Raw genomic sequence first — 24,342 nt, forward strand, 5'->3', positions numbered from 1 at the left:
TATTGTCCGTGTCTGTCACCGATAGCTGTATATACGCAGTGAATATAATAGAAATCCCCACCAAAGCATGAAAGTCGATGCTTATATACATCAACTTATGATGACCTTAAGCAAATAAGACCTGTTATTTATATAGCATGCTGGATTTCTCCAACAAAATTTACACAGCAATAATTCAGCCATAATAAAGAAATTACAATTGATGTGTGATGGGACAATGTTTCCTCGCACTTGAAAAACGTAGAGCAAAGTTATTATAACTTTAAATCAGTAGTCCGTAAGTAGTTTAGAATAGGCTCATAAGATTTTACTGTGGACGAACAAGGAATGATTGATTGATAGTTCATTAGCATTCGTGAAAACGTGTACCGGATGGTATGAATCATGAAGTTGACAGTTTTTATTACTACATGTCCACTTCAAGCGCCGCAATTTCAGTAATAATCGCGTTGTTGACATTCATATTATTCATGTTCTCTTGAATGTCTTGCAGTGTTGAGTCTAGAAGTATAATTGGGGGGAATGGGGGTGTTTATTCATCTATGCAAAAAATTCATTCGGACACCACTAAATATGTAAATAAACACTCCCCCAAAATTCAGTTTCAGGCATTGTGTCTTGCAAAGAACCAATCTTCAGATATATAATACAAAATTAGGTTAATATCACCTCCAATGTTTTAACTGTTCGAACTTTCGGACAAGCTCTGCGAACACAATATTGCATATGTTGTTCGCTGACACTACTAAAAATTGTGAGCTTTTGTGGCTAATAACAGATCCAATGAAAATCATCAAGAGACATTTATCAAAAACAAAAAGGATTGCTCAGCAAGATTAAAAGGCGAAAAAGGAACGATTTATACTCTCTATGCATAAAGCTTTGAAAAGTTTTAAATTGGTACGTGTCTATCGTATAGTTGTTTATAATATTCTGTGTTTGCTGTGTGAAGAAGGATGCATTTGTATGTATATGAGCTTGATACAGTACTGCCCAGAAATAACCTAACAAAGGCTAGGTCAAACCTCGGTTTGATCGCGGTTGAATCGCCAAGGTCAGACCGAGGTCGAACCGCGGTAAGACGGAGGTTAAACGTTGGCCTAACTCGGTGTGACAGACATTTTAAAAGATCTTAGCGATTTACCCACCTACGTTCGCAACCCAAGCTCTTATATTCGCGGATGGCTCTATTTCAATTTTTTCGGAACTAATGTCAAAGAACGTAGTGTCTCCCCAAAAATCGGACGTGACTTCAGTGTCACGTTGGACTAACCACAAACAAATGCCTCTTAATTTTAAAAAATTATGAAAAAATATCCCAACCCAAATTTCCAGACTCGATCCAATAACTATTGGGATTAACAACAATATAATCATAGAGATCACCTCCGCCATTCTACTCGAAGTCACATTTGATCATCATTTGAAATGGGATAGACAAATTCACACTATTTACAACATAATATTCTCCATTCTCTTTCTAGCGAAACGTATATGTAGTAACCTTACTTTTCAATTCTGTATTAAATTTTATTATGCATGAATCTAGCCATGCATATCTGCTACACATCTGTCATACTGTTTCACACTCTGGGGAAATGCAAATAAAGAATTAAATTAAACGAGCTGCAAGACTAATTCCTGCACAGCCAATCGAAGTGCCATCACTATCTTTAATATGATCAATATGAGAAAAATTCTTATCGTATTCAACCCTTTCAAAACGTCGTGGTCACAAGATCTACGAAAATTGTTTGTTTACGTTCGTGACTCTCATTCAATTCAATTCAAACTAGATCGACCACCACAGACTTAAAAGTTCCATTATAGTTAAGACCCCGAGGGAGCAAATTTTAAGATATCCTATAGTAGTGTAAGTTTATTTCAATCTTTACCATCTAAGATAAAACTCATTGAAATTTGAAAACGATTCACTTCACAGTTACAAAAACGAGCAAAAATATGTAAATAAGACAACTTTGACTCCACAATTATTCAGGATTTTCCTGATTGAGTGTCGTACAAACGGAGCTGAAGGCGTTGTTTCGAAGCCTGGAATATTATCGCGAGTCTTTGTGCCCTCAATAGAGATGACGGAAACTAATTGCTAAAAGAATATTTACAGATTGGCAGATGACGTTATGTTGAAAGGTCATATATAAGGATCAAGTTTTAACATAGAGTTTTAACATCAGATCACCCCTGATGACACTAGACTGGTCGGAGCGTCGAAACGTTTGGTGGTGAATGTAATCTTTGTGTGGTGATAACTTTCATTAATCAAACCAGAGTAGCAAAAATGCGAAAGCTCAACATTTTTTAGTTAGACTATATATGAAGTAGGCCATGTCAATAAATTCAGCTGTATTGTAGGCAAGCATCTCATTCGTTGTCAATGTTATGGCAATGTTGCTTCTAATAAGATCGTGAACAAATTTCCGAAAAACAATGTTCTTTCTTCTAGAGGAGCGGATAAGCGTAAAAAAAGCACAGAATCGGATGGTCAATCCGCTCATTTGACTGGTCAATAAGCCATATTTACAGTCATTTGTGGAGTGGCCGGACTGATTTGCACATTAGGGAGTGAATTGTGATTGGTAGGACTCAATGGATTGTTTTGCGGGGTCGGGACGGCTGCAGTTGACAGCTCTTGATAAAAGTAAAACGCCGATCGCGCGAAAATTATCGCTCTACACGAACTTTTAACCGCGTTCGTTTCTATAATTATGGAAATGCAAAATTTAAGTAAGTCAGGCTTTCTACTTCCAAACTCGTATTATACGAAGGATTGAAACTTTATTGTTAGAGGTTGTTTTGATTAAGCGGACGTTCGAAGTGCGATTTTACACTGAGATGACTGATTCTTAATAAACTTTATCAGAAAATCCTTAATAAATCCTTCGAAAATCCTAGGCCACTTTCTCGGGTTGGATCCTAGCCTGAACACAGACCTTTTTTTCGCCTTTGCGTCTCCCCATGATTCAACACGTAAAACGAGTTTTTATTGATTGTTAAACTGATTTTATTAGATTTAACAAAGATTTTACAAAGATAACAAAGATTCTTACTTAAGGTAATGTTCTTACAAAGATTTAAGACTTACTTAACAGAATAACACATGCAATTATTTTGAAATTGATAAATATTAACCTACACACTTTTTCTACTGTATATTATAACTTACAACACACAGAAATAACGTCAATAAGATTAAGAACTCCAAAATATTCTTGTTACCAAGAACAAAATGATAATTTCCCTGTCAAGGGTTATACTGAAACGGAGAGCTGAAAGGGGAAGATAATCGAACATGATTTTCCCCCGATATTTGCGACCGTATAAAACGTTTAGTGTAAACGTCATGTTTTTTAATCAAGTACTCAATCAAAGTTTCAATCACAATTCATAAAAAAAGTTTTTAAGAGTCAGAACGCAAGCTTTTTTCAAAGCTGAATTTTGATCTCCTCATCAAAGCGTATCACCTTGTTATCAAAAACCTTGAGGTCTAATTCTTCTCCAACACTTCCTTCGACTCGGGCATCAGTTTGTCGAAACACAATTCCCCTGGCATTATTGTTGCTGGTGATGAATACCTTCTTCTTCAGTTCGGCCTTTTTGAACTTGTGCTTGCGTTTCACACAATAGTAAATTGCCAAAATGATTAGCAGAACGAGAAAAACAGCGACGCCGACGATAACATAAAAGATAGTTTCATCAATTCCCAAAATTTCGTCATCGCCTGATCCAGGTTGTTTTTCATCTGCAGTAAACATAGAATTTTAAGAACATTTTAAGGTCAAATGCGATAAATCGGATGTGAGACTCAAAAAGTTTAAAGAATTCTAATCACGATACCGAATGAGGGTTACTAATTCCTCTCGCAGATTTAATTACACCCAGAAATTGAGGTTGAGCTTAAAACCTTTTCGAAATTGTATTTTAGGTCATGGAACGTCCTGTGGCTGCAAAAGGCACACAATTGTGAAACTCTTTCTAATTTAGAAATAGAGAACATTTTCCGGTTTCTATACACTTATGGAAACACGTTTTCCGACCAATCAGCGCGTGTGTACTATAAATATAATATTATAAAGTGCCTTTTTAAACGGATGAATTGCTATTTCCAGCATTTTAAGGCCGGACAGACTTGCATTTTAAAGCACGCAAGTTGTGTATTACGTGCATGCAAATGTGAATTTCGGAGAAAATATAGTTATGGCATTCTTTGAAAATATTCGTCAATTGCGTTTTCATTGCATGCGATTATCATTCAGGCCATATAAAAATACATCCTTATCATATATTTTTAAAATTATTGATTTCAAAATTTACTCGCCGTATAGAAAATATTCTCTATAATCTTGCAAGTATATGCCTCCGGCTCCCCTTTTCCACTGTCCCCCAACTCCCAAATTAACCGACCCCCCAATTCCTGCTCTCCCCTTTTTAAGATAGGGCAATGACAAACAATAATAAGTAATTAAGTAATAATCAAGTAATTAATCAACAATTAATAAATGATCAAGTAATTTATCACACCCTAGACATATAAAGAACGCAATATATTAATAACTATCAATTTCAACTATAACTATCAAAATATACTCAGCTAAGACGGAACACTCGAAAATTCAGAAAGATTTTTGAAAACAAATATGTATATTACTCAGCAGGCGTTTCCCCGTCGTTTGGGGCTCTTCGCATTACCCGCATTTCTAATGATGCCCGCGCCAATCGTGCCTAATTTTCCCACCTGCTCGAAGTATTATGAAACGGCTGTGGAGGAGGTAGCTGAGCAAACAAAGTGTTTGATTGACTTAATGTATTGTTTCATTGCTCTATTGTGTTGTTCTCAGTATATGTATAAACGCGAAACGTTCATTATCATTTTCTTAAAGAACGAAAAATACCACTCGCCTAATTTTAAAAACGATATCTCAAAAGTAAAAAAGCTAACTTGAAAAAAATTTCAAGGCAACATCTATCCACTTTTTCATTGCGACTAACTAAAATAATTTAATTTCGTTTACCCTAAGTAAATAAAATAGCGACAGTTTTAATGAGATAGCTCCTAGAAGCTTTACATTGGTTGTTTGTCAACTTATTATTTTGTAGTAATTTCAATTATTCTAGTTCAGCGCAAAGACAAACTTACTTAAAGCGGTCTGCAGTCAGTAACTTTGAATTACAGCTGCATTAAGCTTTTCCCTTCCTATATCACTAAGCAGGTCACTCTGAGTTAAAAAAGAGTTTATGAATATGCATAGTACAAAGAAAAGGCACAGCCAATGATGGAAAATGGACTATTTTTGTGAACACGATTACTATAACCAGTTTTTAACGCTAGAAGGATGGAATTGGTGTTTTTCGTTGAAAAATTTTTTTGCTCGCAGTTGAACTCGAACCATTGAACGTTTTGCACGCTATAAATCACGATCTATCTAAAATACAAAGTCGCTATCTCTCTTAGAATGGACGGAATGCAACTCTAACTTCCAGTTTCGCCTCCAATTGCACTAATGTCTTTAAAGTCAAGCATGAAAAGTTTATCAACTAGGTTTTATTATTACTTTTAGAGTTATCTTGCTCAAATGTATCGGGTACGAGTTCAGTTCGTTAAGAAAAGCAAAAAAAGTTTTGCATACATTCATAAACTATACAGAACAATACAATAGAGCAATGAAGTCAATCGACCCTTCATTATAAAACTTTTCGTTTGATTCTGAAATATTCAGAATAGATTGGAAAGAAATTCACGAATGTAACCCTTGCAATTTCTAAAGCGGGATAAATCGTAATTTTTGTTTCAGTGGACCACCTTAAACTGTAGACTACTGCAACAAGCAATTCTAAAAGTTGAAATGTGCATTGCAGAATGTTAAGTATACTAAAGAGTACTAAATACCAAAAGTACGCAAAGTATAATGAGAAATACAATGTATGAATTTAGCGAGAATTAAAATCATATAGCAGCCCATTTTGCTCATATGATGGGTGTGATTTTTTTGTAGTTTCGTGATATCATTTATCAACTCTACCTGTGTTCGAAACTTTTATTTATCTCTACCGAGAACGTCAACGAAGGTCCGACGGATGCCTTCATGTCTAAACGTCTAGAAGTGTTTTCATCTATATTAAGCTGTTGTTACACTAAATGCGATTCGAAGTTGTTAAAAGACGCTGCCATGCTGGTCTTTGGTTATTTAAGAATAACTTTTGTTACCTTTCGCAGCATAAATTTGGAACGTCGTATTCCCAAGTTTTCCGGTTTCCGCCGCTTCCTTCAGAGGTTTTAGAGGATCTTTCACTTTCTTCTCCGAAAATATGAGCGCAAAGGCAACAATTATACTGCCCTTTCTGCTCAAAGCGATAAAACACCATATAAAGAAAAGTGTAAAAAGGAAAAAGAAAGTAAATTCAGCTACTGGGTGTGAAGGATTTTGCGCAATTATTTCCAAAACACAAAGAAAGGGACAATAAAGCAAGGAACGTAATGAAAAATGTGGAAACATATTCACATTCCACGTGCCATTCGTTCGCCTGTAAAACTAGGGGTCCCTGCGTCCCTGATTAAAGGAATACTAAATTGTTTTCCGTGCAGGATAGCGTGATACTGAACGCGGGGTATTGCAAAACACTCGGAAAGCCCTGATTTTTTTCTACATAGATTTGCAAGTTTCCCTCGCTTTGGCTACACCCCTAGTTCTCCGTTTATTCAAACGAGGGAAAAATACGTATTTTGCTAGCTGATATTTGAAATATCATGCTTCACTAAACAATTGCCTTAAGTTCACTATGCAGCCTAATTGACGAAAAGTCTAGTGGATTCCGAAATAAAACAAAATACCTGAATCTTTCTATAAGAACATAGCTAAACCCAGCGTAACTTCTGTAAACGTCCCTTATCTTAATAACATAAATAAGAACTTGTTAGGTAAAGCGCAGAAAAATTCATACACGAATTACAGCCAGCATTACCGGTGGATTAACCAATTTTGGTGAGAATTACAGAAAACTCGTTCTCATTGTGTTATCATATTACTTATCATACTGTATATCATTATAATTTTACGCAGTGCTCACTATCCTTATCTTGCCCATGTCCACAAAAAAATAACATACGAGCTTGTAACTAAATTCGTCAACAAAGTTAACAAAATTTGCCAACTTCGCAATTCACAATACTTTACCACTATAGTAATATATTTCTCTCTCGTCGCCTAGATCTAAGATTAGTCTAGCGCGTAAGGTTCCTCGCCCACCACTCATTATTTTACCTGCGGCCGTTACTGAACACTTTCATGATTACTAACCTCAACAGTCAATCGTGACTCGAGATTTTTATACACCATTGAAGTTTTTATGTTTAGTTGTTCATCCCATTTTCGATTGGTCAACTTCATTTCAGACCTCACCGTGCTTTGGTCTACATAAGAAAAAGTTTAAAATCCATTAACGGAGTAATATTAAAAATATTGTTGTAGTGTCACTGTCGTGAAAGGTGATACATCACCAATCATATGTTTGTATATTTCCGAAATATTCAACAACTATTCGCGGAGGGCAAGAAAATCTGCTTGGGCCATTTGATTGGTCGTTTTTCTTTTTAATTAATTTTTGCAGGGACTGTTTAAAAAAATATGCCTGTTTCCACTGGCTTGAATCGTTTAACTAATTTGTTGGGTGGGGCATTTCGTTACCTATAGTAACGAGAGAAAAATAGATTTCACTGAAAGTTCAAGTCTTTCGGAAACATTTTGTGGGGATTCTAAATGAATGAATGAATGTAGCTATTTCTATAGTTACCCAGTATATATAACTTATAAGTTAGTATAAATTGCAACCAAACCTTCGGTTTCTTCACGTTTACACTGCTTCCCATCTCCTTCAAACAAAGGCGGGCATTGTTCACAAGAATATCCATCGGAATTTTGATCTTGTGAACATTGGAGACCTGGAAAACATGGCAGCTTATCACAAGGATTTCGGCGTAACTCACACAACGATCCCGAAAATTGCTCATGGCATTGACAATAATAATCTGTTGGTAGCACAGGATATGTAACATTCTGCTTTTGGTAACATTCACCATCGTGTTTGCATGGACACTTCATGACAAAGACTTGAAGACGTAATAGACTTTTTGCACCCATTTTGTCTTCGACTTGTATGTAAACGGTTCCATTTTTTGTGACATTTGATATCTTGAGCATTCTTTTCGTGATTTCCGCTGTTGCGAATGTTCCATTTGATAACAAAACAAATTTCAAATCATGTCTTTCGTCGTCTTCCGCATTTAGCAGAATTTCAAAGTCTTTATTTAAAATTGCATATACCAAACTTGGGGTGTCAAATTTCGGGGGCTGATTTTCTAAAAACGAACAATTGAACAGGTTTAGTAGTCATCCGTCAAGAGATATTCAACAAATTCTATTAAAACAAATAAAGAAACTCTGAATTATTAGTGGAATAGCTGAATTTTTAATTATGGCGATAAGGCATCTACGTGTATATCTGCCAAAATATATTCGCCGAAATACGGAATACAAAAATATTGGTCATTAGGTAAAATAAAAAAAAACTTGGATGTCAAACAAAAACTTGAATTTTGGTGGACATATTACGTCATACCTATGCCTTCGTTAATTTTTCCAAATGCGCACGATTCAAACCCGTTACTCTAAACTTAATGGTCACGTTATACTTACAACATAGTTTAATTGTAAGTTTCTGCAATCAGCAAACACGAAATTAAATACGTCATTGAAACGTAATAATAAACACAATATTTTGCCGTTCAGACGAAACAGTCGAGGTTAGTAAGTTATTTATCATATGGAACAACGTACAAGTACTCGCGCATACTGTGGTCAGCGCTAGACCAAGCGTTCGGTACTTAATGAAATACACAACATTTTCCCCCTCTTTTTCTTAAAACGTGAATGTTTATATATACTGTTATATAAACTCGACTGAATAATGTTACGTTGCCTGGCTTTTGCTCCCAAATTTAACTCCACCACAAGTTCATTGCGTCACGCATTCTCAATCAACCGGCTAGGGGGTTTTCTTTCGGGACGTGGGTAACGCGGTTCGAACACAGCACTTGCAGTCCCCTTCTCTGGTTCGTTTGTCGTAGTTGAATCACGAGTCTGCGTCCATTCAGCATCAGAAACCGATGACTGGAGCGGTAAGTCCACTGGAATAGGGTCAGGCTCCGTTGGAAGAACTAACCTGGGATTTTCTGGATTGTCCATATTTGATGGGGGACAGGCGCGAATCTTGTCGATATGTCGTTTCAACGGCATGCTTTCAACTTGGACGGTATAAGTGACCGGTCTCAGTTTGTTTAACACCACTCTTCGAATCCACGATGGCTTCTTTGGGTTCTTCCGGTAATCTCGAATCATGATTATATCTCCTACTTCATGCAACCTGGTCCTTTTCTCTTTAGGCATCGATTTTTTTATTACTGGTTCTCCTAGAGAAGGTTTACACACGTCTAATCTCGTTCTCACCTTCCTTCCGAGAAACAGTTCACTTGGTGTAACTTTAGTGAAACTGTGCGGTGTGGTACGGTACCATCATAAAAACGATGCCAGTTTCTGATTTAATGCGCCCGATTCAGACTCCATAGTCTTCATGTCTTGTTTAAAAGTACGAACTGTACGTCCAGCCTCCCCATTTGAACTTAGGTGATACGGTTGCTGATCTAATATGGCGAACTCCATTGTTTTTCAAGAACGTCTGAAATTCTTCAGCTTCCGACACTAATTCTTTGGGAAGCCCAAACGATGAGAACCCGTCTTCGATTTCATCTTGATGACGTCTAACCATTTGGAATGATTATCGACCACGATTAAAAACATTCCCCACAGAAACGGTCCGGCGTAATTGACATGGATACGTTGCCAAGGTGATTGTGGCAACTGCTCTCTGCAGGATTCACACGTCGCAACTTTTCTCTCGATGTCCAGGTTTGGCCACCAAACATGTAATCTCGCAAGGGCCTTCATACGTACCATGCCAAGGTGATTTCTATGTGATTCGTCAAGAATTTCTTCACGATATCACTCGAACTCCAAGGAGCAGACAATCTTCCTCGATAGAGATTTTCTCCCGCACCCGATAGTACGCTTGTAATTCGCTGTCGGCCTCAATTCGCGGCCAACCACACCTGGTATATTCCGTGACCCTTGTCGTTCCTTGTAGCGCTGGCCATTCAAGTGGCGGATATTGGTAAACCGTTTGCTTGCATTTTTTTCCATAAGTTCTGCTTCTTTGAAAAAGACATCGTCCGAATTTTCGCCTGATGCAGCGAGAGGGAAACGTGACAGAGTATCGGCATTTCCATTCTCTTAAGTTGAACGGTACTTGATGTCGAACTGGTATGCTGATAGTGGATCGCTCATCTCTGAAAACGCGTTGCTGCCAGGACGGGAAATCCCTTTTTTGGACCAAGAATCAGCGTCAATGGCTTATGATCTGTCAGCATATGATCTGTCAGCGATAAATCGTCGTTCGCGCAGGTATTGGTAAAATTTCTAAATCCCGAACACAATTTCAAGGGCTTCTTTTTCTATCATGGAGTAGTTAGGCTCCGCTGAAGTGAGCGTTCTAAAGGCATGCACAATCGGCTGTTCTTCATTCGCACTTCCCATTTGATGGGAAATAACTGCTCCCAATCCGTGGGCAGAAGCCCCCACTGCTAAAAACAACGGCTTCCTGGGTCTTAATGGGTCAACACTTCTGACGACACAAGATGCTTCTTAACTAGTTGACCGACGTTTGCACATTCTTCCATCAAAACCCACTCCAAACCCACACATTATTTGCCAAAAGATCAGTCAAAGGTTGAATAGTTAATAGTTAGGTTAAAAGGTTAATAGTTCACAATACCCAACCACGATTGCATCCTGATCTCCTTCTTGTTGCTGGGATCTTCGAGCTTCAAAATGGCTTCCACTACTTGTGGTGAGGGATGGATACCCTCTTTATTCACTACGAAAGTAGAATATTTTACTTGGTCTTGCATGAACGAACATTTCGACTCTTTACGTTTGATGCGAAAATCATCTAATCGTTGTAAAGTTGACTCCAAATTCTTCCTGTGTTGTGTATCATCTTTGCCCGTTACTAGAACGTCGTCGAGGATGTAACCTACTCCGCCAATCTCTTGGATTATCTGATCCATAGTGTTTTGATGCATGCATGTCTGTATAGTCCGAGATGCGTATTAATGGTAACCAACTTGCGTGGCTCTTCATCAAGCAGTACCTGTTGATAGGCATGTGATAGATCCAGCTTTGAAAACTTTTGTCCATCATTCAATTTACTGAGAATTTCTTCAGCTGTGGGCAGTGGATACTCTGGAACATCAAGTATCGGATTGAATGTGACCTTATAATCACCACAAATACGCACCGTGTTATCAGGCTTTAATACGTGTACAATTGGGTAGCCCATTTTGCACTACCCACCTTTTCCGGAACTCCTTCTTTCTCCAAACGAAACAGTTCATTTGCGATTTTGTCCTTAAGTGCAAACGGTACGGATCTTGGCTTAAAAAACTTAGGCTGGCAAATGTCCTTGACTTTCAGCGATGCTGTGATTCCTTTCACCGTCCGCAGCTTGCCATTGAAGACTGAGTAAGATTTCGATAGCCCTCCCAAACTGGGAGTGTCACCATAGTGGTGTAAATAACACTCCGATTTAATTTTAGTTTGGAAAGCGAATTCCTGCCAAGCAATGGGGGCCCCTCCCCCTTAACCACTAATAAAGGTAAGTTTATTCTTTGGGATTCATACTCGACTTGCACCTCTGCTTCCCCAACGATAGGAACTCTCTCACCAGTAAACGTTTGTAACGTCACCGAACACATAACGTCACCATACATTTGCTCTCAAACAGTTTGTCAGGTATTAGGGAAACCGAAGACCTTTGTGTCAAGTTCCATTTCTATGGGGTACGTATTAATGGATATCTTGACTTTTATTTCTTCTCGGCCTATTGCTTTCATGGTGTAAATGGGCCATTCATCAGATACATCCCCTTCAGACGCATCTCCAGAGTCATCAGACTCTTTGGCAGGCACCTTGTTAACTCTTGAAGTCTTCTTTACAACCTTTCCCTTGTTCCCCGCCACCTTTCCCGCGTTTAGTACTTAATGTAATACACAACACCTGCCAGCAGCCAATCAAATTGCAGAACTTACCTAAACAAACGCTTGTGATATAATGATCAGGGAATAATAAATGGTTATATTATACCTCAAATTCAAATTGCACAATCAAAAAACATTATTTGTGCCATGTGACGAGGATATTTTTCGCCGTATCGCATCCCCGACTCCCATTTCCGAGTTGCTGGAGTGACATTAAATTTATCACACTGCGATATTAAATTTATCCCACGTGATGTCTCGGGAGAACTACACGAACCCACTGGAAATAATGGCAGGAACAGTGTTGTTGTTTGTTTGAAATCAAGAAATTAACGATTCTTAGTGATATCATCACTTCGGGAAATATTTCGCTAAATCCCCATCACTCTAGGTCTATAAATGATAATTATGTAAGTCGAGCAATATCTGAAGCGCAGTATTCGCTATAACCTCAACGAAACAACGCTCAAATTTCCTTGTATGTATTTAATTTGCTTTTTAACGGTTATTAAGCATCTGAACTGTTGATGGTATCAATAAACTTTTAAAACGACTTGTTCTACACTTGTAAGGTACCAGTTCTTTAGGAAACAGAAGGTCGTATTTAAGAATATGCTAATAGTATGCGAGATCAGATAAATTACCAGGTTGCTGTAAAACATTTTTCTTAAAAAAAGAGGAACCTGATGAGAGGTTTCGTCGCGAAGCCAGGTTGGTAATCCATATTTTGCATTGCTCTAACCTGGATCCTTTCCAACTCTCGCAATTGATAGCCAGGGATATTATAATTCCAAACTTGCGCACCGTACTCCATAATTGGTCTTATACATGTTAAATAAACGGAAACGAGAATCTTGTTATCAGTCTGTGCTCAGTTTTAAAATCCCAAGCATATATACAGTTTTTAACGACTTCGTCAATATGATCGTTCTATTTCAGATCATTGGAGACTAAGCAAAGTAACTAATCATAGAAACAAATCTCCCTATTCGTTCACGCTGTTTTCCCCATGCAGTAAAGAAATTTATTACCCATTCATGTGACAAGGATTATAGTTCTATTTCCATTCTTTCCAAATTCGTGATAAGAGTATTATGGTTTATCCTGCCAAATGCTTTCCTGAGCTCGAACAAAAAAAACTCTCACGCACTAGCTGATTAAGTTTTTAAACCGTTGTCACATATGAAATTGTCCGGCATCCAAAAAATCCCACGCGATACCGCATTGCAAACTTTCCGTCGATGATAATTGTTTGACCCTGCATGCTTACAGCTTACTAACGAACTAAATTGCGTGTTTTATTGTAGTTATTTTATTACTGCTATATACTTTCAAATCGCACCTGCATGACTAATTAATTTTCCCAACAATAAAATACATACGACAAAAATCGATACTGAAGGTAAAGTTTTTTTTCTGTAAGAATTGGTTAAATTAGAACTACTCACTGCCATCGACTCTGGTACAGTTCTCTCCATCGCCAGTATATCCAGTAGGACAAGGTCCACATTTAAACGAGGCAACCAAATCTGTACAAGAAACTCCAAGGAAACATGGGTTGTCAGCACATTCATCAATCTTGAGCAAAATAAAAATGTTAAAAGGGTTAACGCGGATACTGAGATTTTGTTCTAAAAATATAGACGGTATTCAGCCCTCGTGTTTCATAGGGTACCGTCAAAGTCCCCCCAAATGTTGCCTAAAATAAATACTATAACTATAAACTGCCAGGTTTATTGTGCTAAAAATATTGTTCTTTGTTATTTTATGCAAATTTTGCCGCGGTCTAACTCGAGAGTATAAATTTATTAAAAAAATAAACTTTTCGACCATCACAGGCAGCGCTAGATGCGGGAGTGATTGAGATAAATTAATATAGCGCCGTATATCATTATTACAGCGGGTTCCGGTTGAGTGCAGAACAACAGGCGTTCGCAACGCATGTTGGGTCTTTTAAAATCAGACGTTAGAAATTTCAGACGGTTTTTGACGCGCATTCTTGCAGTTTTAAACAACGCATATGATTGGATCCTTTAAAATCCTGAAGTGATTAGAAGATTTGTTTACGAAACAGACTGTAATATTAATTTAATTATGCATATTTAAACTTGGTAGGAAACTTGCGAATTTCCAAACGAAGTGGGAGAAAAGAAGTACCTGTAATTATGTTTGCTATATTTACTATATGTTTACCTCAATTTCACAACGTTGACCGGTGTAGCCAGCAAAACAAGAACACGAGAAGCCAGGTTGTGTATTATTACATTTTCCATTGAGACAAGGTTTAGACATATCGCATTCATTTACATCAACTTCACACAGGGTACCCGTATATTCAGGAGGACAGGTGCACGTGAAATGTCCAGCTCCATCAAGGTACCGATAATCAGGATTGCATTCTCCTCAGTGAATTTCTACAGGGACATTCTTTGATGACAACCGACGCACGAAACACGGAGTAAGCACCACATTCGTCTGTGACTTTAAAATGGAATTCTGTCGAATCGTTCAAAGTCTTTGTCCATGTAAACATTCCTCTCTCCGTTAACATAGCTCCAAATGTTTCATTTTTGGCAAAGCTGTATCGAATGGTACGGTACTCAGGATCAATTGCATGTAGCTGAACCCTCAATTGTTTTCTTCGAAACGCGTAGAGGAAAGTTGACGTTGTAAATCGTGGAGGTTGATTATCTTTAAAGAGAAATCGATAAGAGAAAACAAAATTTAAAATTAAAAAGTGAGCAAATCAGATCGGTTGCTGTGACGTAGGGCAAGGTTATGGATCCTGATAGCTTTTCACAAAATGCAACAAAAGAGTTTGTATTTGCGAATTTTCAAAATAATATTACCTGAACACCAATATGATATAGCTTGGCTGAGCTAGGACTTAGCACATTTAGTGTACGAATACAGAGCTTAACTAGTAAACTTTTTAACAACCAGTCGCAACAACCATAATATGCACATACCTCTACGTTTTATCCATGACGTGGTTGAAATATCTGGCACACACTGTTTACACCAGTTATTTGGATGATTTTCGTTTTGCGCAAAACAATGATCAGAAATGAAACAAGCATCGGTCTAAAGTTAAAAACAAAATAGTTTGTGTGTCATGTTTCATGCCAAATTAGTGGTAGCTGATACACTTCTTACGGAGTATATTGAACAGAATTTTTTACTGTATTTCTTGTGTCAGTAAGTTTTTAACAAGAGCTACATTATTGTTAAATTAGCAGTATTTTATTGTGAAGTCTCTTATTCCACTGTTCGTTAATATATCGCCTATATATACTATGATTAATTCATTTTATATTATATATAGGTATCATTTGCAGCTGCACAATCTACGAATCTATTTGGGAATAAAAATTATTCCTAATCTTAAGAAGTTACCTAAAATTCTGGTCAACATTGGGACAAAAAATCGCCCAACGTTGTAAAATTTACGCCCGAAATGTTCCCCATCCATTTGCATCAGGATTTTACCTTTTTTGGAAGAAGTAAATTGAAAGATTCCTTTATAATATATGGATTCGAGTTGAGGGTAAGTGGGTCGTAAGTAATACTCCCTGAAATTTACTGTGCATAACTTAACTATAATATCGCAAAAAAGGACCTTGCTGGTTAATGTGCATGGCATGATACAGCATGCGTTTCATATTGCCGGCGAATAACATTATTTTTAAGTTAGCATGCAGGTATACTGAAATAATATATGCATAACGTAACAACATTGTTTAGTTGAAAAAACGCAGTATTGCATGAATCTCTGAGACGGATTTTTAACCTCGCTTATATATTGTTTACGTATGTAATCGTTTCATTAATAAGTTTACCTTAAGGCGACATTCTGTAGTTGTATTGCATTCTTGGCAGATAGAGTCATACGTAATGAACAACATGACCGCTTTGGATGCATTTATTCCGTTATTTGAAACTGAGATTTTCAGACCAGCAGCTGTAATTCCCTTTTTGTCATATTCGCCGATATTTACAGGAGATTCCGGAAGAAAACATTTAACTTCAGTGAGGTCAACCAGTTTTCCGCGGTGACGCGTGATGGAATTACTTGGAGTCCAGGCTGATTCGATAACCTTAAGAACGTAAGCACATGGAATAAATTAAATACGCAGAGAAACGTTGGTTAAGAAAGTTCCATGTCTTAAGCTTATGTGTATCTACATGTTCTTTTGCGACATGTTGTCCATTGTATTCTATTCCTTATGATCACATTAGTGAAAGTTAGGAAACACGACATTGCGCCTTATTTAGGCCATTCTAATGTACTTCACGTCGTGTTTGCTATATATTTCGCTATAAGACTGATGGATACGTGTTGACATAGTCCGTAAGTAGAGTTAAAAATCAACAAAACTGATCTGAATTTTAAATCATTTTCTGCCGGCTTATATGCAATATTGGCAATATATAATATACAAGTATAGGTCGACTTAGTAGCCTACCATGCAAAAAGTGGATGATGTTGTAATTTTTTTTCGGTTTTGGTTCCGTATGCCTAGTATTAGTATCATATGCACATACGATAGATCGACATGCATGCAATATTGAAAATACAGTCGTAATTTTGTGACTGGTTAGTGAATCGCAATCGTAGCACTTTTATCCCATATAACACCAATATTTCGCCTGAAAACTTACTTTAAACTCCTGAACATGGCATGTCAGATTTCCTGAGTCCAAAAATGGAAACGCATAAATTCCCACATTTTTACATGGTCTTCTTCTGAGATCGCACAGACCAGACTTACGAATACCAGAAATAAATGGGCTATCTTTTAAAGATATGGAGCAATCAGCAGCAATATAATCTTCATCACATGTACATGTTGAGTTAGAACAATTTCCGTGACCAGAACAGCCGTTTGGACATAAAGAGGCTATGAATTTTTTGTTGAGTTTTAGTTTTCCGTCTGTGCTGTTTTCGTAAAATGAAGTGTTCTTGAATATGTTCTTTTTACATGTTTCTTGCAAGGCTGCAAAATTATCGTTGGCCCAGGCAATATTGTCCATAGCCTAAATGGTTATAATAAAGACTATTGCTACAAGCTGTTTTTAAGGTAAGAACGTAACCGGAAACTCTCCATGTTCATTAACTGAATTAATTTTTATCTATTTCGGGTACGAAGCTTGGTCCCGCTGCTTCTCTTAATGATATATGATCTCAGACCAAGTACTCAAATTAAAAATTTGTTTCGTAAATTTTTTTTAACTTTTTTTGCTATACGCGTGAACAAACACAACCTATTGGTAGACAGGGTTAAGCTATAATCGGCTTTTGAACTGGCCCCAGGCATTCAAGTTACAAGAAAAAACATCTCCTTTGAGTTTTGTTTTCGTAGCGTTTCATTGGTCGAGAGCGAATCACGCGAGAGTGACAAAACTTTGATGTCGCCAGTGCGACCCCCTGCAGAGTGAGACAACGTGCTATCTCATGGGAAATAACAACTTTTATCCATTTGAAATTATGTCTTTTATGAATAGATATTTCGTTTTTTGGTTTTTCTTTGACAAGTGGTATATAATATAAAACTTATTTACCGAAAACTCAGAAAAAAATATTTTTTGAGGACCCTCGACCATCGATATTACAAATATTGACAGGTCTTGGGTCCTCAAAACATAATGTTTCCGTCGATCGCAGTAAATAAGTGGTAAATATATAACACTTCATGGTAGCATGGGCCACTGACCTGAATATCTGATACACATTGTTCAACCACGGCATTTATATCCACACCAACAATATTTTCACAGTTCGCCCCAGCTTTTGTATAACGAATCTTCCTATTACAAATCTCTCTAACTTTTACTTCAGTGAGTCCACTTGGTGTCGGCCATGATGGAAGCTGGGTAGAGTTTTGTTGCAGAGGATTAAAGGGTGGGATATCATCTTGATCATCTATATCATCATCTCTTGATTCCGCATCTCTCTTTTCTAAGCTTTCACATAGCCCTAAACAAAGTGAGGATATGACACCATGGTGTCAGGGGCGGCGGGACATAACACATTTTGGGGGGTCTAATTTTGGAATTTCAATGCTCTAGATCTTCGGAAATGGCCATTTCAAAGTCTTACTTGCCGCTTTCATCGTAGTTTTTCATGGGCAAACACAAACTGAAAACGGCACAGGGCGTGTAGCGATATCTTCTACATTTGAAAAATCATCTCTCAAATTCTCAAAATAATTTCCAAACAAAATGGCGGTCCGAAAATAATAACAATTTACAACCACGAATATTCTGCTGTTAAAGACAACTATGAATAATAATAATATAGGATATCAAATTCTTATTAGGATTTAATACGCCGGCGAGCATTAATTTGACGACTTCATGTTAACGTAGTTTGTATATTTGCTCTCCCATTCTGACATTCTTCATGAAACTTTTAGGGGGGCTAAACCCCCAAGATTTGTAGTGGTACAGCATATATCCCAAAATCATGTACCGATTTAAATGAACCTTGTTTCATTTCGATAACTTTATATATACTCATTAAGAAGCCATTTTGAGTCAAACCGGAGTACTTTTTTAAAAGACATAGTACTGATGTGGTTAAAGGTTTGGCCTGTGGTTAAAGGTTAAGAGAACCGCATTATATCAGGAATCAGCAACTTCACCATAGTCTACAAGCTTTCTGTAGAACCCAGGAATCGGGCTCCAAATTACCAAATATCGAGTCTCACCAGTTAAGTAAGTCGTATAACATTAGTTTTCTTACCCGCTTTTATGCCTGAATGATGTTTTCCATCTTCGGATGGGAAGCACTCTGCTATCGCTTTCTCTCCACAAACACCTTTCTCACCCCCACAGCTACAAATTTTCCAAATTTACAATCCTTTAGATGTTTTTCTTCGAGAATTTTATTTACTTTGTAACTGAATATACCTGGGCCATGAATTCTGCAAGAGACGAAGATCGAAGTAAATCAAATTAGGTAAAATTGGTGCAAACATTTTTGCTATTTGTAGAATTACTCCTTCAACACTGTCAATACTGGTTATCAAGAGAAAAATGCACCAGACTTCCTGCTTTTAGCGACACTCGCGAGAAAAAAATTTGCCGCCATTTGCCATGTTGTTTTCGGCTCGTCACAATTAGGGTGCGTAGACGTTTTAATACACCATAACAATGAACTGTCTATAAACCCATTCATTGATTTGAATTGGGAATTCGCTATAGGTTGAAGTAATATAGGCTGACTTTGTATTGGAAACAAATAGTTTCTAAAGGAGTTAAACGTTGTTCAAACGTTGAAAATACAGATTAAAAAGCAAATGGAATCAAGGATCGAGACATTACTGAATTCGACATTTGTTTAGAAATTGAAAAGCAACCTACATGCCCTAGTTTAATTCTCATCCTTGAGATTAACAATAATGCGTTATATTCCCCGAGCCGGTGCGGAGCACCGTGCGAGGGTACTAATTCCACCCAGAGAATTCCACCCACTCTTATTTTATCGAATTAAACTTTTGATGACGTAATCTATCTCATTCTCGACCGCGCAACATTTTTAACACAATTGATTGACATAAGAACTTATGTTACTTACTGCATGCACATTTTTTTTTAATTGACAGTGAGATAATAACAACGACTTATAGGATTGTTAATCCAGGTATTTAGTTCTGAGAGGTGATAAATATTTTCAACTAATTACTTATTTATCCTATAATTATACGATATGTCATACATAAAAGGAAAAGCGATTAACGATTGTAAATGACCGAAAAATATATTTACCCTGGATAGGAAGGGCTAACCGACTGTATAAGGCTTTACATCATCCTTTAAATTAAACTTTAAAAAGAGTTCTTAAAAGTGTACTTTGGAGTTTTGATAAAACTAATATCATTTTGAAGCTTATAGTCGCTGAAAAATTGCATAAATTCAATAATGAAAAAAATATTCGCACCAAAGGTAAATAACATTATATATTTACACAAAGCTTAGTGTAAGTATTACTATGGATAATAAAGAGCGAATTATTTACAAAAGTTTGATGATGTAAGAGATAGAAGTTAAAATAGGAATTAACCATCTAAGAGTGATTTGTTATAAAATTCGGTCATAGGCTTGTAAGAAACTATTTTTAAATCTATCAGTCCTACATTTAAACAAATCCAAACTCTCGTTATTGTGTATTAAACGTCCATGTGAATCGTACCTCGTAGAAGGCATGAAATGAGACAATTTCGACTTGATTGAGTTTTAAGATCATTAAAAAGTTTCACACACAAGCGATGGCGGTTATCTTCGAGATTCGGGCACTCGGTTTTAGCAAGAGTTTGACGATAAGATAATTCTGTGCAAATAATACGAAAGAACCTCTTTTAGATACATTCAATCTTCTCAACAAGATAAGTTGGTAGGCATGAATGCCAAACGGCACATTCATATTCTAAAATAGGACAGACAATTGCCATATATGTTTTTATCAAATCGTTTATGGAAACTCCATTACGTTTCAATGTGCGAATAATATACAGAAGTTTTCCAGCTTTTTTTGTTATAGTGTTCACGTGTTCTCCCCATTTGGTATCAGCCTGGATTTGTAGATCTAATAATTTATCACTTTTCACCACTCAATTGGTATTCCATCAATGACTAGTTGGGATAGGTCAGATGGGTTACGTTGGAAATTTATCCTTAGTGCCTTAAATTTTTTTGGGTTGAGCTTCATATGATTATCATGGGTCAAATTTAAGATGTGATCTAGTTCAAGTTGCACGACAGATGAGCTATGTTTTCATAGAACTTCGGAGATGGTAATGTCATCTACATATTTCCAATGGTCAGAGTTTAAGGTTCTTAAATCATTTATCATTATCAGGAATAAAATAGGTCCTAGTTTAGTTCCCTGTGGAACAATAGCATTTGCTTTTGCCCATTCCGAGATTGATTTTCATACTTTAACTCTCTTCTTTCGATCTGATAAGAAGTTGCATCATGGGATGAGAGATTTTCGAAGCCCAGGTCGATCAATTTCGTTATTAGTATATTTAGATCAATTCTGTGAAAAGCCTTACTGGAATTAAGTAGGACAATCAAAACTAGATAACCACGAATGGAACATATCCGGTAAGCATAAGGTGGACGACGAAATTCAGAGACACCCAAATTGTTTTGAGTCGATTTTATGCCCGATATCGTCTATGATCCATTCGACCACAAATTCTTCCAGGATTTTTGTTATTCAAGCCGTTGGGTGGTATATCTTTCGGGATTGCATGGGGAAATATTGGCGGCTTTTCACAAACTTGGTAGGGGTAGATAATAGGTAATTGTTCAGCAGCAGGTAAGAATGATGGTAATTTATTCAAAATAAATGGTGGGATTTCTTCATCAATCGAGATAAAAAACTGGTTCAATGTTGTCACTAACTCATCGTCACTCAGAACAGATCCGGCCCATCCTCTTCAAGGTAGATTGGTGTTGTGTTGCTTGATCTACAACCAAGCTTCTTGACCAATTTCCACCATGATGTGCTGTCACTCTTCTTAAGATGATGCATTTTACTACAATAATTTTTTTTCCTTAGTTCCACTGCCGATTTAACTTTGTTTTTATAACAACGCTAGCGGTCAGTGTTTCCAGAGGAAAAGGCTCGCTGACGTGCAATGATCAATTGCTTGATTGAAGTCGTCATCCAAGATTTATCATTAGTATGAAGTTTAACCGACTGTAGAGGAAAAAAGGTGTGTATAGCATGGGTAATAGACTCTGTATAATCCGAGGTAATTTCTTCAATGGTCCCTTCGAGAAGGAAGGATTCCAGTCAAGTGACATCAACCATCGGCCAAAGGCTTGTCGTCGAGATTGGGAAAAGAGACGCCCCTGGCGCTTGATGACCTTGCCATGTGATATGGCATGGGGCTTTATTATCACGACGCTAATTAATAACATTATGATCAGATGTACTAACAGGAGCTAGAATTGAAGGCGCTTTATAAAATTGCTGCATGTTGGTGATTACAAGGTCAAGAATGGCTGAACCTCGCGTTGTGTCTTTCACAACTTGGTGCAGGTTTGGCTATTCCAGATATCCGAGATATCTAGGTTATTAGAATCTCCGAGTAGTACTGTACCATAATCGGGGGATTATTACAGATGTTAGCGAGGGATTCTATTAAATAACTAACGAGGTCACGTTGTTCTTGCATCGATTTGTCTGGAGGATTGTATATGACCCCTACAGTGATACCAGAAATCGACCTAGGGAGACGATGACCTCTCAGCCACAAGGATAAACATCCATACAATGGGTTTTCCAAGTCAGTCAGCCTCTTATAAGGAATTAGATTTGAAACATAAGCGCGAACTCCCCCGCCTCACCCGTTGGGTCTATTTCGGCAGGTTATAGTTTGGAATGGTTAGAATATCGTTATTAATCTCGTCATGGTGCCAGGACTCAGAGACTACTGCTATATCGATACTTCAAAAGAATTACGAATTCGTCGATTTTAAGAAGTAATGGTATAAAGGGTATCAACTGTTCCTCCACTCAAAATTAAGAACCTTTATACCTCTAGAATTTACCTACATTGAGTGAAGTGCCAAAAATCATAATCGAATTTACTTTTGTTTAAAGTATTAAGTAAAATACGCTTGGAAGAATATGTAGTGGTAAAAGGGTAAGCTATAAGATCTGCATCTGTTCAATTTTGTTTTTAAATACGACGAATTATTAAAAATCTCGAAAACATCTTCATCTTCTATTGCTAAGTCTAAAATCAGTTAAACGGCATGCTGCATATTCCGGAAAATTTCAGAGTATCGGTAAGAAAAACCTACCGATTTGTTTCTCCAAATTGATGTTCCGTCCCATAAAAATCGTCGTCGGGCTTTCCATTATAATTTCCACATAAACCTTGACTATGGTGACCGGTATTTTGGTTATTTTGGTTGAATGGAGTTGGGGCTTTAATGTAGGTGCTAAGACCCCAGAACCAACGCTTTATTGTCACCATGACTCCCGAAGGCAAATATACCTATAGAAAATAATTACTATAAATTTACATAAATATATATATATATATATATATATATATATATATATATATATATATATATATATATATATATATATATATATACTGTATATATATATATAATTATATATATATATATATATATATATATATATATATATTTATATATATATATATATGTAATTGTCTTATCCAGACTGATTTCTTTCGTAAGCTATATATATCTTTTCTATGATAAGTAAACATAAATATATGAATATACACCTTCCGATGAAGCGGTATCAGTTAATGATCGAAGCCGTTACTAGGAAGCAGTTTTTCTGCGCAAAACAATACACACACATGCGTTTTTTTGGGGAAAGCACTCCTATAGGATGTAATTCTTTGTGGTCAATCTTTCATCCCAAAGACTCGTTCTTATATGGCCTTTAAATCGTTCTCCTGGGATTTATATTCTCCCGATTAGGACTCTGCAACTGCGAACCAGCGCATGATGTCATGTATGCGCACACGCTACATACCATGAAAGAGGTAGCCGAAGACATCAACCTGACCAACGGCACACGTTAGTTGGACTGTATACGATTCGACTGATCTATGATTACAATAACTTAATGCTGAGTCTATGGGCTTGAACGTGACAATCAGGAGCGCTTCTTCCCAAGCCCGAACTTGTATTTTTATTTATTCGATTACTAAAGCAACATTATGACATACATTAATTTTAGACTATATAGTGAAGGAGTCACTATATCGTCGTGTTATTGGCTCGTCTGTATAGATTACAGATAATGGTTATATACTGTCTATACTATCAGCAATATGTCACCCAACAGAGCCGAAGAAACGTTAAGTTGAATAACGTTAGTCTTAAGCATGTTATGAGATCTGTAACCTGATAAACTGTACTGAGGCATAGGTATGAATAGTGACTGCCATACATACGTCATGTGGCAAATGCCCCTGTTATGTATTCTGTTCTGTTATGTTTGAGTGGTGGGAGGGTGGTTCAAATTTTTCGATTTGACGTAAGTAATACCTTTATTTTGCAAACTGTATCTTTGAGCAGAGCGATTGGAGCGCCGGTTTGATGCATGTCTGACATGCCACCCGCAAACAATGTATTTTGCGAAGACACACCTTGATATGAGTTCCTCATTA

General features: G+C 37.0%; 1 protein-coding gene across 1 annotated transcript; it reads right to left on the bottom strand.

Moving 5' to 3' along the window:
* Positions 1-3,156: 3,156 nt before the first annotated feature.
* On the bottom strand, positions 3,157-23,175 carry LOC114543562 (neurogenic locus notch homolog protein 1-like). Its single transcript, XM_028562493.1, has 14 exons — positions 22,985-23,175; positions 19,076-19,089; positions 18,909-19,000; positions 17,878-18,140; positions 16,826-17,200; positions 16,003-16,260; positions 15,133-15,247; positions 14,357-14,854; positions 13,612-13,741; positions 7,850-8,371; positions 7,314-7,426; positions 6,848-6,906; positions 6,224-6,357; positions 3,157-3,760 (listed from the first exon to the last, which is right to left on the bottom strand). Exons 8-14 carry the CDS (start codon positions 14,453-14,455, stop codon positions 3,444-3,446), a joined length of 1,374 nt encoding a protein of 457 aa, XP_028418294.1. The 5' UTR covers positions 14,456-14,854; positions 15,133-15,247; positions 16,003-16,260; positions 16,826-17,200; positions 17,878-18,140; positions 18,909-19,000; positions 19,076-19,089; positions 22,985-23,175; the 3' UTR covers positions 3,157-3,443.
* Between the last annotated feature and the right edge of the window lie 1,167 nt (positions 23,176-24,342).

This window comes from Dendronephthya gigantea, unplaced genomic scaffold (assembly GCF_004324835.1).
Source record: "Dendronephthya gigantea isolate DGI-Jeju-01 unplaced genomic scaffold, DenGig_1.0 000481F, whole genome shotgun sequence".
NCBI classification, from domain to species: Eukaryota; Metazoa; Cnidaria; class Anthozoa; order Malacalcyonacea; family Nephtheidae; genus Dendronephthya; species Dendronephthya gigantea.

Bases quoted from the DNA above. Each gene is read 5' to 3' on its own strand.
- LOC114543562 (XM_028562493.1), bottom strand. From the start codon at position 14,455: ATGTCTAAACCTTGTCTCAATGGAAAATGTAATAATACACAACCTGGC. The intron at 8,372-13,611 runs GTGAGTAGTTCT...GTTCGTTTTTAG, and splicing joins CTGTACCAGAGTCGATGGCA to AAAATCAGCCCCCGAAATTT. The intron at 6,358-6,847 runs GTATTTTGTTTT...CGCTTTGAGCAG, and splicing joins GTTCTTATAGAAAGATTCAG to AAAGGGCAGTATAATTGTTG.